The sequence below is a fragment of the Ixodes scapularis genome, unplaced genomic scaffold, assembly GCF_016920785.2.
Source record: "Ixodes scapularis isolate PalLabHiFi unplaced genomic scaffold, ASM1692078v2 PGA_scaffold12__126_contigs__length_90152505, whole genome shotgun sequence".
NCBI classification, from domain to species: Eukaryota; Metazoa; Arthropoda; class Arachnida; order Ixodida; family Ixodidae; genus Ixodes; species Ixodes scapularis.
This window is the reverse complement of record NW_024609838.1, coordinates 42,365,240-42,379,210: the sequence shown is the minus strand read 5'-3', so window position 1 is coordinate 42,379,210 and position 13,971 is coordinate 42,365,240. Positions and strand designations below refer to the sequence as shown.

At 41.4% G+C, this 13,971-nt stretch overlaps 2 protein-coding genes across 2 annotated transcripts in view; one reads left to right on the top strand and one right to left on the bottom strand.

Moving 5' to 3' along the window:
• The window catches only part of LOC8023656 (PDZ domain-containing protein GIPC1), a 41,646-nt gene extending 31,800 nt beyond the window's left edge, over positions 1 to 9,846 (bottom strand). The window contains exon 1 of the mRNA XM_029981363.3: positions 8,804 to 9,846. Within this exon, the coding sequence (XP_029837223.2) occupies positions 8,804 to 9,106 (303 nt within the window). The 5' untranslated portion in view covers positions 9,107 to 9,846. The remainder of the gene's footprint in view (positions 1 to 8,803) is intronic.
• Positions 9,847 to 10,127: 281 nt separating this feature from the next.
• Positions 10,128 to 13,971, top strand: part of LOC8023655 (RUN domain-containing protein 1) — a 29,974-nt gene continuing 26,130 nt past the window's right edge. The window contains exon 1 of the mRNA XM_029981359.4: positions 10,128 to 10,185. The gene's annotated coding sequence lies outside the window, so the exon portion shown is untranslated. The remainder of the gene's footprint in view (positions 10,186 to 13,971) is intronic.

Sequence of the window (13,971 nt, the reverse complement as noted above, 5' to 3'; positions counted from 1 at the left end):
TAAAAATGGCAATTTCATATTCAATATATTGTATTTGGCTGCTAATTTGTTGCAAATGGTAATTTCATATTTAAGTTATTATACCAGACTGTTTTGTTTTGTTCAAAATGGCAGTTATTTCTTCAAAAACATCAGTTTCACATTCAAATAGTGGTCCCACTAGCAGAATAAACACGGACCTCTACCAACCAAACAAATCTAACTTGTGCAACCTGTGCAATAGTCAGCAGCAATGTTTGTTCACAGGCAAGTTCCTTTTACAGTCACATGGTGACAAAATAAAGTTGCTAACAAGGTGTTTTTGATCTGTCTGTGAGTGGTGTTGGTTGGTTGTCACTCCAGTGCAAAAAGGCCCCTAGAGCTTTTTGAAGGATGTCTAGAATTTTTTCCATACATAAGATTGTGGGGGCCATTGTACTTTGAAGGCCAACTCCCATACACTACTTTCTAACTACATTGACGGGCTGGCACAGCAATTAGCAAATGGAAACTGACAAAAAAAAAATGTATATGAATATTATAACCCCCCCCCCCAAAAAAAAAAAAAATAGAGTCCAAAAGTAGAGAGGATAGAAAATAAATTATGCTGTGGAGAGTTTGGCCGCCCTAAAAACAATGCCACCTACACCATTCCAAGAGTACAAATAGCCGGGTATTCTCTTGAAGTTGAATCTATACTGGAACGCGGATATATATGAAAAATTTTCACATATAGTACTATACAATCTGTAGACCATTATAAATATTCCGGCATCACCTTTAACAAAAAGCTGACTTTCAGTCAACATATTAACAACATTGTGAACAAGGCGAGAAGTAAGCTCTTAGACAAACCCTCAAATTTACAGACTCTGAATCAAAAAGTATAGCATATGAAACACTCATTAGACCTATGCTAGAGTATGCTAGTACCATTTGGTTTCCCCATATGGCAGATGAATTGAGCAAATTGGAAGGCATCCAAAACAAGGGCATTAGATATATTCTCAACACATTCGGAAACCATATTTCTGTCGCGCTCGCTTAAACAGGCCAAAGTTAAAACATTAGAGGCTAGGGCAATGATAAGCAGATTAAAATACTTGTATTCCTTCCTTCACAATAAATCTAACCTTAATGTCAATAATTATATTGCGCTCTCCACCACCAGATTGTCCAGAATCAATCATACCAAATCTATCCAGCAGTACAAATTTAAACACAATGTTTTCAAATATTATTTTTTCCTCGAGCAATACAATAGAAATCGCTAGATAATGAAATAGTAACACTGTCTTCCATTAAAAAATTTACTGATTCCATTAACATTTTTAATTACATAACTTTTGTGCGCATGCTCCTTTTTCTGTATACATATTTAGACGACTCTTGTGTACATGTCTTTCTTTTGTATATTTTAACCCTGCTATGGCTCTCAATGGAGAGCCAAAATATTCCTAAATGAAAAAAGAAAAGAAAAAAACAAACTTTGAACAGTAAGGCAGAGATTTGAATTTTCCAATACAAAGCTCAAAATTGAAAGCACACAAGTCGCTGACATTACCCACAACTGAATATGCAAGCTCCGTTTGTGCACCATTTGTGCAATTAATAACTTAAAATTAAGAAAGCATCCAAAAGGATAGAGGACCCTCGTCTTGCAACTGCAGTCTGGTGGAAATACCGTCATTAGTGCTAGAATGATGCTGACGAGTGAAAAACATGGCAAATACATTACTCCTTGTCGCTTTAGAACAGACTTCTAGAATTTCTCGTTAAATGTACTTTTGAATGGAAATGCCTACCGACAAGCGATGTAGATAGTGTGGATGTGCCTGCCTCTCTAGATAATATTCTACAGGTTTGGGGGTTGCTACTACAATCAATGAGCTTACCCTGCTGCTTTGGCCTCCCGGTTGATATTATGTCCTAAATAAATAATACAAACCCAATCAAATACTTCCAACCTACAAAAACAAGCACACACACAAAAAAATAGTAGCTCCCCGCTTAAAACGCCGGTTCTGCAGAAATTCCGCACGACCGTATATCCTTGACTTGTTGTTTTTTTCCTCCACGCAAGAGTCGGCTGGAGCTTAATGAACATATCCAGTCAAACAAGAGGCCAGCAAAACAAGTTTGCAACAATAAAGGAAAACAACGAACGCTGAGCCAGCTGTACCAGCAAAACCAGACAAAACCATAGAGCCAGCCTTAGGCAATGACAACATCAGTGCTTAATGAAGTCTCTTTCCTATGCCAGTTCAAAGGCAATCAAGGCTGGCAAAGCTTCATTATTCGTCCCCTGATTTGACCGTCTAACATCTTTAGGTAGTAAGCCTGGTGGAGCTATAAATACGAGCTGTCAAATCTGTGTCTTTCTTCAAATAAGCATTTGAGGGCATGCATCACATGCAGAGAGGCAATGTTTGACTGATATGTCAAACAAACATAACACTATCCGATATTTTAAATACTTTTTAAAATCCTTTAAATTTTGTATTAAATTATATATTTGCGAATGTATAGCTATAGTATGTCAACTGAATGTAAAAACTGAAAAATGGGTATTTCTAACACAATACAATTTTGAAACCTTATCTTTGCAATGCACGGTCTGAGCACAATAAATATAAGGGAGAGAAGCGAGGAACAAGGAACAGGCGGTTGGGTAGACATATTCGCTTTTAGCTTGTGGTTGCTTTTATTTTCTTCTACAAATTGCCACGAGAACGGTAATGCGTTGTCGTGAGTGCGACAGGCATCGCAATAATGACATGGTCTTTGAAAAGCTTTTCCTGTACAAGTCCAGCTGCTACATGTTTTATGGAACCTTTCCCTATAAGCTTGCTCTCAGCTTATACAGGACTGAAAATGTATTGTTTTTACTGATGTGGTACCTGCCTGTCAAATAAATATTATTGCTAATATTTTAGATTTTATGTCTATGCACATAATTTTATTAACATATAAACTCCATCCTATATCCAGGCTTACCTAGGCTGCTTTTCTTTACTCCGGGTTAAAAAGTTGCAGACGTCAAAATATGGCAACCAAATGTATTTGCAAAAATTAATTGCATGTGTAATTCAAGTTTTGTGTTGCACTTTGAATTCGTCTATCATTTTTGCAAGTATTTTGCCTATCTTTGACTGTAGCCTTATATGTTCAGTAGGTTGTAAGGCCTCAGTACTCATAAGTATCACTAATTATACAATCATCAGATTACTTACTATAAACTTCTGCTGCCTTTACTGCATTTTCGATGGCAAGTTAGCCATAAGTAAACCGTTTTGGCTGCTGCTAGAATGGTTGTGTCCAGATCTGTACGGTTCTGTTTAACCTTCCCACAACCTGCAAGTTGGCAGATTGTGGGAATTCATTGGCAGTATTAATTGTTGTACAGGACCTCTGATTGTAAAAATGATCATACATAAGAAACTAAAAAAATACAAAAAAAAAGCAGCCTCACTACGAACAGCTGATAGTAGTGGAACAATAAGACCACATTAGGGTATGCAGAACACTACCATGGAATCAGCCTAGTAGTTGTCACTATAGATAAACTATAGCAATTTTTTGGGATTTAAGAAATGAGAAAACATTACTGCATCATGACAATTTCATAATACAGTAGACATGATTGCTAATTCATCTGTTACTATGAGCAGAGAAAGGAAAATGCTCATCACACTACACACCAATTGCACAGCTGCCTTTTGAAGCATGCTATTATTTTTATAACTGGAACAGTTATAACTGCATAACATCCACACAACAAATAAAGCTGATCTTACCAAATACTAGGAGAAACAAAGGAAAGTAGCAGTGCATTTTACTGGCAATCAGTGACGCCAATTTAGGAGCCTTCCGAGTTGTCTAGCGGAAGAAATTGCCATTTTGCGGTTGGCAGAATAGTTAGGGGTTTTTCCAGTTGTCTAGTGTAAAAAATGGCATGGGAAAAATTGCCATTTTGCAATTGGCAATATCTTTTTAGCGGTTTTCAAGTCATATTAGTGTACTTTCTGGCAGTTTCAAATATTTTCCAGTTTACATTTATCAATCATTAATAGTCTAATTTCTGTGGTAATCATGGCGCTGCTATTTTTGCTCATACTTTCAACAAAATTGTCAGTGAAAATAACGCTTATGATGTTATCTAGATATTATGGGCAAAAACATTGAGAGATGGTGTTAAAGCTGTCATTCTTGGCCTGCACCTTAAATTTAGAAGTTTTTTTTCCCAATTTTTTAGACTCCTTTAACATTTTTTTTTTTTTATTTTTTTTAAAATGGCAACCCTGGTAGCAATTCTAGTTACTCAAGTGAAATGGAAAAGAAATTAGAGCAGAGCAATTTAGGTATTGATGCAAGTTATATGGAAAGAAAGAGAAATGTAATACAAATAATTCCAAGACTAATGTATGCAGACGACATAGTACTCGTGGTAGATAACCGCAACACATTACAGGAACTAAGTGGAATATGTGGAGAGGAAAGAGACCTCTTGGGCCCGAGTTTTATGTAGTGACAAGTCTGGAGTAATGGTGTTCAACAAAAAAAGGGAGGAACCCCTGAAAATACAAGACAGTGAAATAGACAATGCATAAAAGTACAAATATCTGGGAGAATGGCTCTATGAGGGAAGGAAATGCCCAGAGGAACATGAAGAAAATATAATTAGAAAAGAGAAAATAAATGCAGATATTATTATGAAACTCAAGACATTATGGAATTATAATAGATATGAAGTGGTCAGGGCTATATGGAAAGGAGTGATGGTATCAAGACTGCCCCTTGACAATGGGGTGCTGTGCACAAGATCAGAGGTTCAACCAGGATTGGAAATTCGACAAAGGAACTTGGGCAAGTGAACAATGGGAACACACAGAAACAAACCAAATGAGGGAGCACAGGGAGACATAGGCTGGTCATCCTTTGAGAGCAGAGATGCAATCAGCAAAAATTCAAATTTACAGAAAGGTTAACTGAAATGGATGATGCCTGGTGGGCACAAAAAGCATTCCAGTATTTATACACGAAAAGTTAAAAGACCAAATGGACAGACCGAACACGAAAGCAGACATTTATATACTTGCAGACTATAGTGATTGGGCTGAGCAGACAAGTTTAGTCAAAAAGTGCCGTTTTTCCTTATAAACCCCTATCAACGTGACCAAATGTCCATTCCAATAGAGAAAAAAAAAAAGCTTTAACAATGTTCAGGTCACAAAAACAGGCCATAAAAAAGGAAAAGGCATTTGATAATTTATGTGGAAGTTCTTAGCTGTTCGAGGCGGGAACGGGAGGGTTAAGGACAAAGACGGACGAGGCTAAATTTCAGGAGATAGACACAATATGTGCCGTATGCCATAGTGAGAGTGAGGCGTTAGAACATTTGGTATAGAAGTGCACGTCCTTCCTGAACGGTTAACGGGTCTGGCGGGGACACTGGGTTCTGGTGGTGAGGAAGAAAGAAGGTCGTCGTGGAAATATCCCACAGCGCCTGGTGATGGTTAGAAAATTGCGGAGGGGGAGCAAATTGGCTTAGAAGGGCGAGGGGATGAATAAGACTTGGTTTCTAGGCTAAATGGCACAAGCTACTGCCCGTTATAAAGGGTACAGCCATTAGCATCCATCCATCCATCCAGTACTGCAGCTCCAATGATGACGCATAATCTCTGTTTGCAACCAAGGACCTCAAATATAATTAAAACAAAGACGAAGCCATGCCTAGTCTTTGTGAGGTAAAAGTCCGGACTTGGACATGCATTCGATGCAGTTTTCCTCGCTTTGGATGCATGTGCACACTGAATGAAGCCATGCCCACAAGACACTGAAGCAATAATGAAGGTAAGAAGCTCGCGCTGGAGACAGGACAACTGAAGCTCCTTCCAGTCATTCTTATTGTGTCAGTGGCCATGGCGGAGCTAGCGGCTTGTCGGGTTCGCGAGATGAAATTGACTCCTGTACCGATTGTAATAGGTGAGCAAACGGAGCTTGAGCATTGGGGTGTTTAACCTCCCTGGGGTCCAATTTCAGTCAAGGTGAGAGTGAGAGCATTCTCGGCTGCCAATTGGACATGGCACTACGGCTTACGAGTGACAAACCAATGAGGCACTTTTGAGCCCCTCACGAATTCGCAGACAGCAAAAATTTTGGTGAAAATGTCTCGCCATTGTACAAATGAAGAAGTGCTTGTTCTTAGTGCTTTTTCATTCCCCGGTTGATTTCGGCTGTTGCACTGCGGCTGAACAACTTAAAGGGGTCATGAAACGCTTTTCCAACTTTTTCCTGTTTAGCTTTCCTCCTCAACCTATAAATCACGCATTCTACCAAACACTTCAAGAAGACGAAAAGAGGGGAGGCCCCTCTTGCTCGGAATCTCGTTTGTATAACCGGACAGAGCCAGTGTCCCCCTAGAAGGTTAGCCCGTTGCTCAAAATTCACGCAAAAGTTGCTTTCCCCACCTCGTTCACCCCGAAGCTGAGAGTGCTGTGGAAGCTACGGGCTCGTTGGGCCAGCCACACTTTTGCCGCATGATCACGCTTTCTCGCGCATACCCACGTGCAGAGAATGAGGCCAGGTGATAAAAGGGAGGCGGCTGATTAGTCGGGCAAGCTTGTAGCTTCCACCACAATGTCAGCTAAAAGTTGAAGGGAATAAGGGAGGTCCGGTATCGAGTGACGTGCGTTTGGACCCGGACACACGCTTTGGGAACCAAGATGTATCACAGTGAAAAGGCAGAGAGAGAGCTTACGAAGGGGAGGAGGTACGAAATAGTCCGCTGCGTTTTCAGATTTTCACACTGAAAGTCAGGCTATTGACCGTCCACCTTTTTTTCTTTTGGCCCACTGAATGATGTGCTATTAGTAAAATCCCAATCCAGAGTGATTTACACCAGCCCAAAATTTGTTTCATAGGCCCTTTAATCTGCAACCGGAGCGTGAGTTGTCAATGGATTCCGATGTAAAATAGCAGTCAATTGCAACTTCAGCCTGCGTTCGAGCTCAACTTTGCCGTGGCGCTCGGTTCATGGCAGACGATTTACATTTCTTCCGGTCTGTTAGCAGACGACGCACGGCGACGTCTGCAAATGGTGCATCGTAGCAGACAAACTGCGTTCTTTGCTCGTGTTAGCAGAATCAGATTTTAGATGTACGTCTAAGAACGCCATCTTTGCTCGCTCCGCGAGAGGCAAATTTAGATATTGCTCTCGTGGTAACCAAAACCGGACCTCGCCTCATTCTTTGACTTTCTTGTCGCCTAATGTCAAAACTGTTCACTAACCGTTTTGGATATATCTTTCTTTCCTCAGGCGATTCACAATTGGAACAAACTCTCAAACAATACTGTCATTTCACCATCTTTTGATCAGTTGGCTATGGCAGTTAGCTTGCATTTTTTTATAAATTGTTGTTTGGTTTAACTAGCATTTTGTAAACTTATACTGCAACCACTCCTACTATAGCTCCTTGAGTGGAGCCAGTAGTGTTCTAAATAAATAAATCTCACTGGCTCTTGAGCGGTAACCAAATGCTTGGGATCCACCACGCCCCCTGTTTCCCAAGCTGTCACTTCATTATGGTCTATAAAATTCCTCGGAGTGTCCCGGTTGACTCCTCCCAGGTAAAGTCACACTGACAGCTGGTTTGGATTGTACGCTCACACTTCTCGCTTCATGGAGTGGCCCCACGAAACTCGCTGCCACGCCCACCATCTTTTAGGCTGTCGGCGACGGCGGTCCATAAAACCCCCTTCTAAGTACTCCGGCTAGCTCCGGTCTGCGTGACCTTAGCTGACACCATCAGATAGTTGCAATTTTCACAGTTCTAAAAAAAAAAAAAAAAAAATCGAGCTTACGCGCTTGAGAAAACGCGCAGATTGAGGTAAGCACACCAAGGACTACAAGTGATGATAAAAAGAAAACGAACAAAAAGAAACGCTTATGAAACGGCAACAAACACATGACCTTTCTCCTATATGGAACGCAGTTCGTACGCCCCTCACCGAATGTTACCAAACAACACGCTCCGAGTCGAAAGAAAGAAAACAACAACGAATAACTATATAAAACCGAGAAGAAATCGTGACTCTTTAATTTCGCGCCTGATAGCAGACCAAACGTAAAAAAAAAAAAAAAATAGAAAACAAGAAATAAAAAGCACGAAGTGGAAGGCCGATTCAACCCGCCGCGTGCTGGTTGGTATCAACGACCCAAAGCTGCCAAAGCGCCTGCAGCATGCAGCGCGTCGACAACACAGCGTTGTTGCATCGACCCTATGGCAGCACGCATCCGGCCGCGAAATGTGACCTAATCCGAGCGACCGACAGAATACAACTCCCCACAAAAGGAAATAAAAAAAATAAATAAAAAAATGAACGAGCAAAAGGAAAATACAGAGACGGAAATCACGGGGGTCCGGTCGACCGCAAGCGGTTTCGACGAGGAACAGAGCTCGGCCACTCGGCGCAGTGGCTCGAGCGTTCCGACAATATTTCAGGACTGCCTTCCTCGAGTTAAAAGGCGACTTCGTCAAATGCAGCGGTCGAACCGCACTAAAAAAAAAAAAAAAAAAATATGCGTGTATCTTTGACGTTGTCGGTGAAAGATGATGGTGTTCGTGGGGGACTTTTACACGACAGAAAACACGAGCGGGTAGTGAGCGTCACTGCAGACAAACGTCTGCTATCCGACCTGCGACGCCACGCTTGCGGCGTTGTCGATATATCTGCGTCGTTAATCAAATTCGGGACCTAATCAAGTTCGAAGGAGAGAGCGCAAGATATATCAGGTAAAAAAAAAGAAGGGAGAGAGACTTGCATCTGATGCTGGGAAGTCGTAGCACTCGGCGATCTTCAGGTAAAGTTCCTTGATGTTCGAGAAACCTGAAATGATGCCCGTCGGACTGCCTTGCGCTTGCTGGCAGTGGAACACCAATTTGGGTTTGGGCACGTTTTTGGAGTGGGGATCCGTCGCGGTGCCGTTCCCGCCGCCGGCAGGCGACGCCGGCGAACCGCCGTTGGCCGTGGGCGAATGCCCGGCTGAAACACCGTCTGTGTCACCATCCACCAAGGTCTGCGACGTCGAGTCGGAGTCCCGTTTCTTCTTACCGAAGAGCGGCATGGTTCACCACGTAGGTCACGTCACTTGATCGGCCAGCTTCCGTGACGACGACGGCCCGAAAAAATATAAAAAGAAAGATTGTCACCCGCGGTGTTGGCCGACAGACCAACCGACTAAGCGTCCTTATCTAATCAATCGCCATGTCCCGCGTAGGACTCGACCACTACGCGAGATGTTCACAGCACTGCATCTGGAGCCTTTCGCACACCACGCGCGGGCACACGCGAAAAGAATGCGGCAAAATAAATTGGAATTCCCGAGCACTCCGCAGCCGCAGCTTTACCACCGTCCAAAAAAACACCTCCGGCAGAACGCACGACACGCACGCGCAGTGGGGATTGACGTTGCACAGGTAACGCTTTTTTGGCAACGCTCGCTTCTGATTGGTCGAAGTGGACAGGTAGCCTCCTGGTGGCGCAGGAATTGCGGGGGGGTCGGGGGTGGGGGGTTGTGCCGCGATGACAGCGCAACTGGCGCTACGGCGCTACTTCGTACCCTTCGTACCATACCCACCATACCGAGAGGTTCTAGAATGGGTACACGGGTACACTGTAGAAAAGTTAAATGTCGTGCCCTCGAATGATTTGATCGAACTGCGTAGACGTTTAATGCGCTGGTAACGTCTGGCAGATTAGCAAAGATTAACCTTTGGAGTAACCGCCGCCACGACCGCCTGCAAGATCTTTTGCCCTGCATATTTAAAGGTTTCGTACACGCTTGTTTTGGTTCATATTTTCGCCTACATATAACTCTGGCGTCACCACTATACATATTTATCATCATCATCATTTTTAAAAAAACATTTTTTTTAAATGTTTTATTAGGCAAGTAAAAACAATATACGTTTCATAATTGTAAAATGTAGAATGTCTTTAAATTTAAACTTAGGTTCTAGGACAAATTTGTCTTAGAATTTTGGTGGTCGGCTGTCAACCACGACATTGACGTCATCAACGCGTGGAAAACGTGACGTCACGATTGTCGTATGAATGGGCAGACGACAACAGAAACAAGCAAAAGGAACGCACCCACCTCCTGCTTGCACCGCGCTCTCGGCTCTCTCGGCGAAAAAAACATCTGTGAGTATGCCAAGTATGCTTCCGCCGTTTTTTTCTGCGCTGGGAAGCGACAAAGAACGAGCTTGATTCGTCCTTAGCCCGATGAAGACCCTGAATTTTCCCCAAGCGTGTAGTTTCCATCTGTAAACACACACCGTACCGATCGCCGCTGTGCCGTACGGTTTTTGAGCCGTTGAGCATTCCACGGTCTTCAACCTGTGAGTAGATACATACTCGGGGACATTATTTATGCCCTTTTGTTAGCTACGCGGACCACAGCAGACGCGATACCCAGTAATTATCGGTCTGGTGGATTTCGAGAAACGCCAGAATACTGATTTGATTTCCCTTCTGTAAGCGCGGCGGACGCATGGACTCTACCCGATTAACGTAAACACCGAACTCGTGAACTTTATGGTGGTCTAGCGCGGTCCACCGCTTGAGAAGCTGACTATGAGGTTAATCGCTACACTGTTCTGTTAAAATTGTGACCCCTGTGTATACGTATGCCTTATTTTGTCGGGTCTTCACCTGCCTCCGTATTTACACAACGGGTGTACCATATGAACAAAAGATAAAATGATCGGATTGGTTGTAAAATAAGGCGATTTTAAGTTGTTTGAACCCCCAAGCATCACATTATCTTAAATCGCAGTGCAAAGCTCGATTAAGTTAAAAATAAAAAAAAATATATATATATATATATTTTTGTTTTTATAACATTTTTGTTGTTTGTATTCTTTTATGTAATATTTCCGTTATTTTGCTCTCCCCGTCTGCTATGCCCTCCCAGGTACCTGTTGTGCAAATAAATCACAAATAATTACTACCCAATTACATTGATTTGAACCTGTAGCCTAATTGGTAGATTCAAAGCCTCCCAGGATCAAATAATTACGAGGACCATAACTTGCCTTAAACAAATTCGATTTACGCGTCACTTTAATCACCACCCGAAATCGCAGGCCTGACATTTTGACTGGCAAATGTTCGCTCAGCCACGAAAGGAAATGCTCCATGGTGATTGAGAGCGCTGTTGAAATTATTAAAAAAGGCGAGCAATTTACTATTAACAGCCACCAATTGTGGAGAGGTACTTGCTGTGGCACAACATGAGCAGTGCACAAACCTCGCAAAGAATGAGCAGTATACAACTGGCACTTGTCGCTTAGCGTGCTTAGCATGCTTTTTTCTCGACACTGAAAGCGCACGCATGTTTTACAAAGCAGCCAGCCACATATGTTCGTTGCGATTAGTGTCAGCAAAATTTCATTTGCAGTGCATAGCTCGGTCTATTTTGGCAGCAGTCGGTGCTTTCCCTTTTCCGGAGTTGTTTTAGTTCATTTGAAAAACCTTGCAGACAACTTACTATAACTTGTATTTGCCTCAAGAACCGCAGCAAAAAGAGTCCGACTCTGCGCAGGGCATTGTTAGTTTTCCCCTTTATGTGGAGAATTCGGATACATGTAGTAGGTGCATTTTTTTTTTTAGATTAGTAGATAAATGTTATCCTATCAAGACCTACAAGTTTCAAAGGTAAAAGGAGTCTCTTCTTCCTCCGACAAGCAATTCTTGTAAGAACTACTTCCCAAGTCGTATCTATGATCAATGTGCAAATCTTGCTTTTATTTTTTCTTAGGAAAGTAGCTCTCAAATTACTTTTTCTTCTGACTTCAATTTTCTGCAAGTGAGATTAGTTGTTGTGGATAGGAGCTGTTTGATTAAAAGGTTTTCTCCGAAAACTCCCACAGCTAAGGCCTACAAGGCGTGCAGTAATTTAGGGAAACATTATTTGTGTGCTTCAATTCTCCTGGATAGAAATAATAATAATAATAATTATTATTATTATTGTTATTATTATTATTCACAAGTTTTATAACTCTTTCTTTGTAAATCAAATCTAAAAAAAACAAACAAAAAAACTTTTATGGAAAGGGTGTAAAAAAAAATTCACAGGTTTTTTTTTACTGCAAAAATAAACAACATCGCCGAACGCTCATTCTCCGCCCAAAGGTAGCACTAGAGGTCACAACCAGATGCCAAAGTTTCAGCCCAATCCAATACCTTATTCAAAAGTTATAAGTAGGGTTCGGAGTTTTCGGTTTAAATTGATAAAAACCGATAAAAGTATGCCGAATTCATTTTCGGAAATTCGGTTTTAACCGAAAAAGGTCAGTTTTTAGGCTCGGCATTTTCAATTTAAACTGATAAAAGTATGTCGAATTCATTTTCTAAAATTTAGTTTTAACCGGTAAATGTCAGTTTGACTATCCAGTCATACCACAGAGCCGTGGCAAAAAAGTGGAGCAGTGTCTATCAAAACACGTCCGAATGTATAGGATACACGGATGCCAACACGTCGTTTTCGCTTAATGTGCGCATCATCGATCGGAACGTGAAGTCTGAAATGCTCCATGACTTCGCCACGTACAAGCGTGTTTTGAAACTCATTGTAAGGAAGACTGATTCGATGCAAGCTCTGCATCTTGTGTTGTGCTTCAAAACGTTGCACCGTGTCTCTTTTGGCAGTCACAATTGGTTGATTGGTTGATTTTGGCTCAGGCAGCACTTCATCTCCTCAGCCTGCCAGTGTCCAGTGTTAGCGTTGAGAGGGCATTTTCGAAGCTCAGTGTCATATTAACAGGAAAGAAGTAGTGCGGATCAATGAAGAGAACCTGGGAAAGTACATGTGTGTGTACTATAATAGGATCACATAATCCTTATATACAGAAGGTAAAGTTCCATGTTTCTTGGGCATAGGCTTCATATCTGACTTGTTTGTACTTCTGCATTTTTCTTGTTTGTTTTACAGTTGCACTTTGCCAAATGAAATGTAAATTTTTTTTTTTCAATGTATCTGTGCCGTTATTTTTTGAGTGATCACAATTATCAGAGCTACAAGGATCGTCTGATCCAGTGTCCCTTTGTGTTTATTTTAAATTCACCGAAAAAAAGCCGATAAACTTTTGTGGGCATAAATATACGCCGAAAAAAAACGAAAATTGAATTTTAAAATAAACACCGAAAAAAGTATGCCAAATTTTGAAAAAATAGAAACCGAAAACGCGGAACCCTAGTTATAAATGATTTTCTGCAAAAGTTCAATAGCAAAATGGCAGCCGACACAGTTTTCGAATACATGGGGCTCTATGGCACCAGAAACCGGAAGCGGGCAAAAATGGGCTCCATTTTCCCATTGAACTTTCCAGAAAATCACTTATAACTTTTGAATAAGGTGTCGGATCAGGCTGAAACTTTGGCATCTGGTTGTGACCTCTAGGGCTATTTTTGGGCGGAGAATGAGCGTTCAGCGATGTCTAGTTTATCTTTGCGTTAAAAAATACCCTGTAAATTTGTTTTTGTGACACCCTGTATATGTATTGCCAGCCATTGTTTTAATGTTTGGCTAAGTCATGACACCATTTCAAAAGCCCGAACATTATGGCCTTAAATTGTAACATTTTAATTTCTACTATGACGTTTTTGCTTTTTTTGGGACACTTTTCTCCGAATAGATATTACATATGCAATTCGGTAGTTTCCGGGAAAAACTACTTTCTGTGCACTACTTAAAGTGATTAAGAGAAGGAACCATTAAAGTCGGCTGAAAATCTTTGTGGTTACGCTTTGGGGAATCCAATTTTGAAAATTAAAGTTTGTCAGATAAATTTTTCCTCACCATGATCACCCTAACAAAGTTTGCATTCCTTTCACTGAACCTTGTTGGAATGCTCTCCTCTTCTGCCACTACGGACTGAAATGAGTTGGCAAGTAAAATAGCTCTAACCATTAATCATGATAATTTCT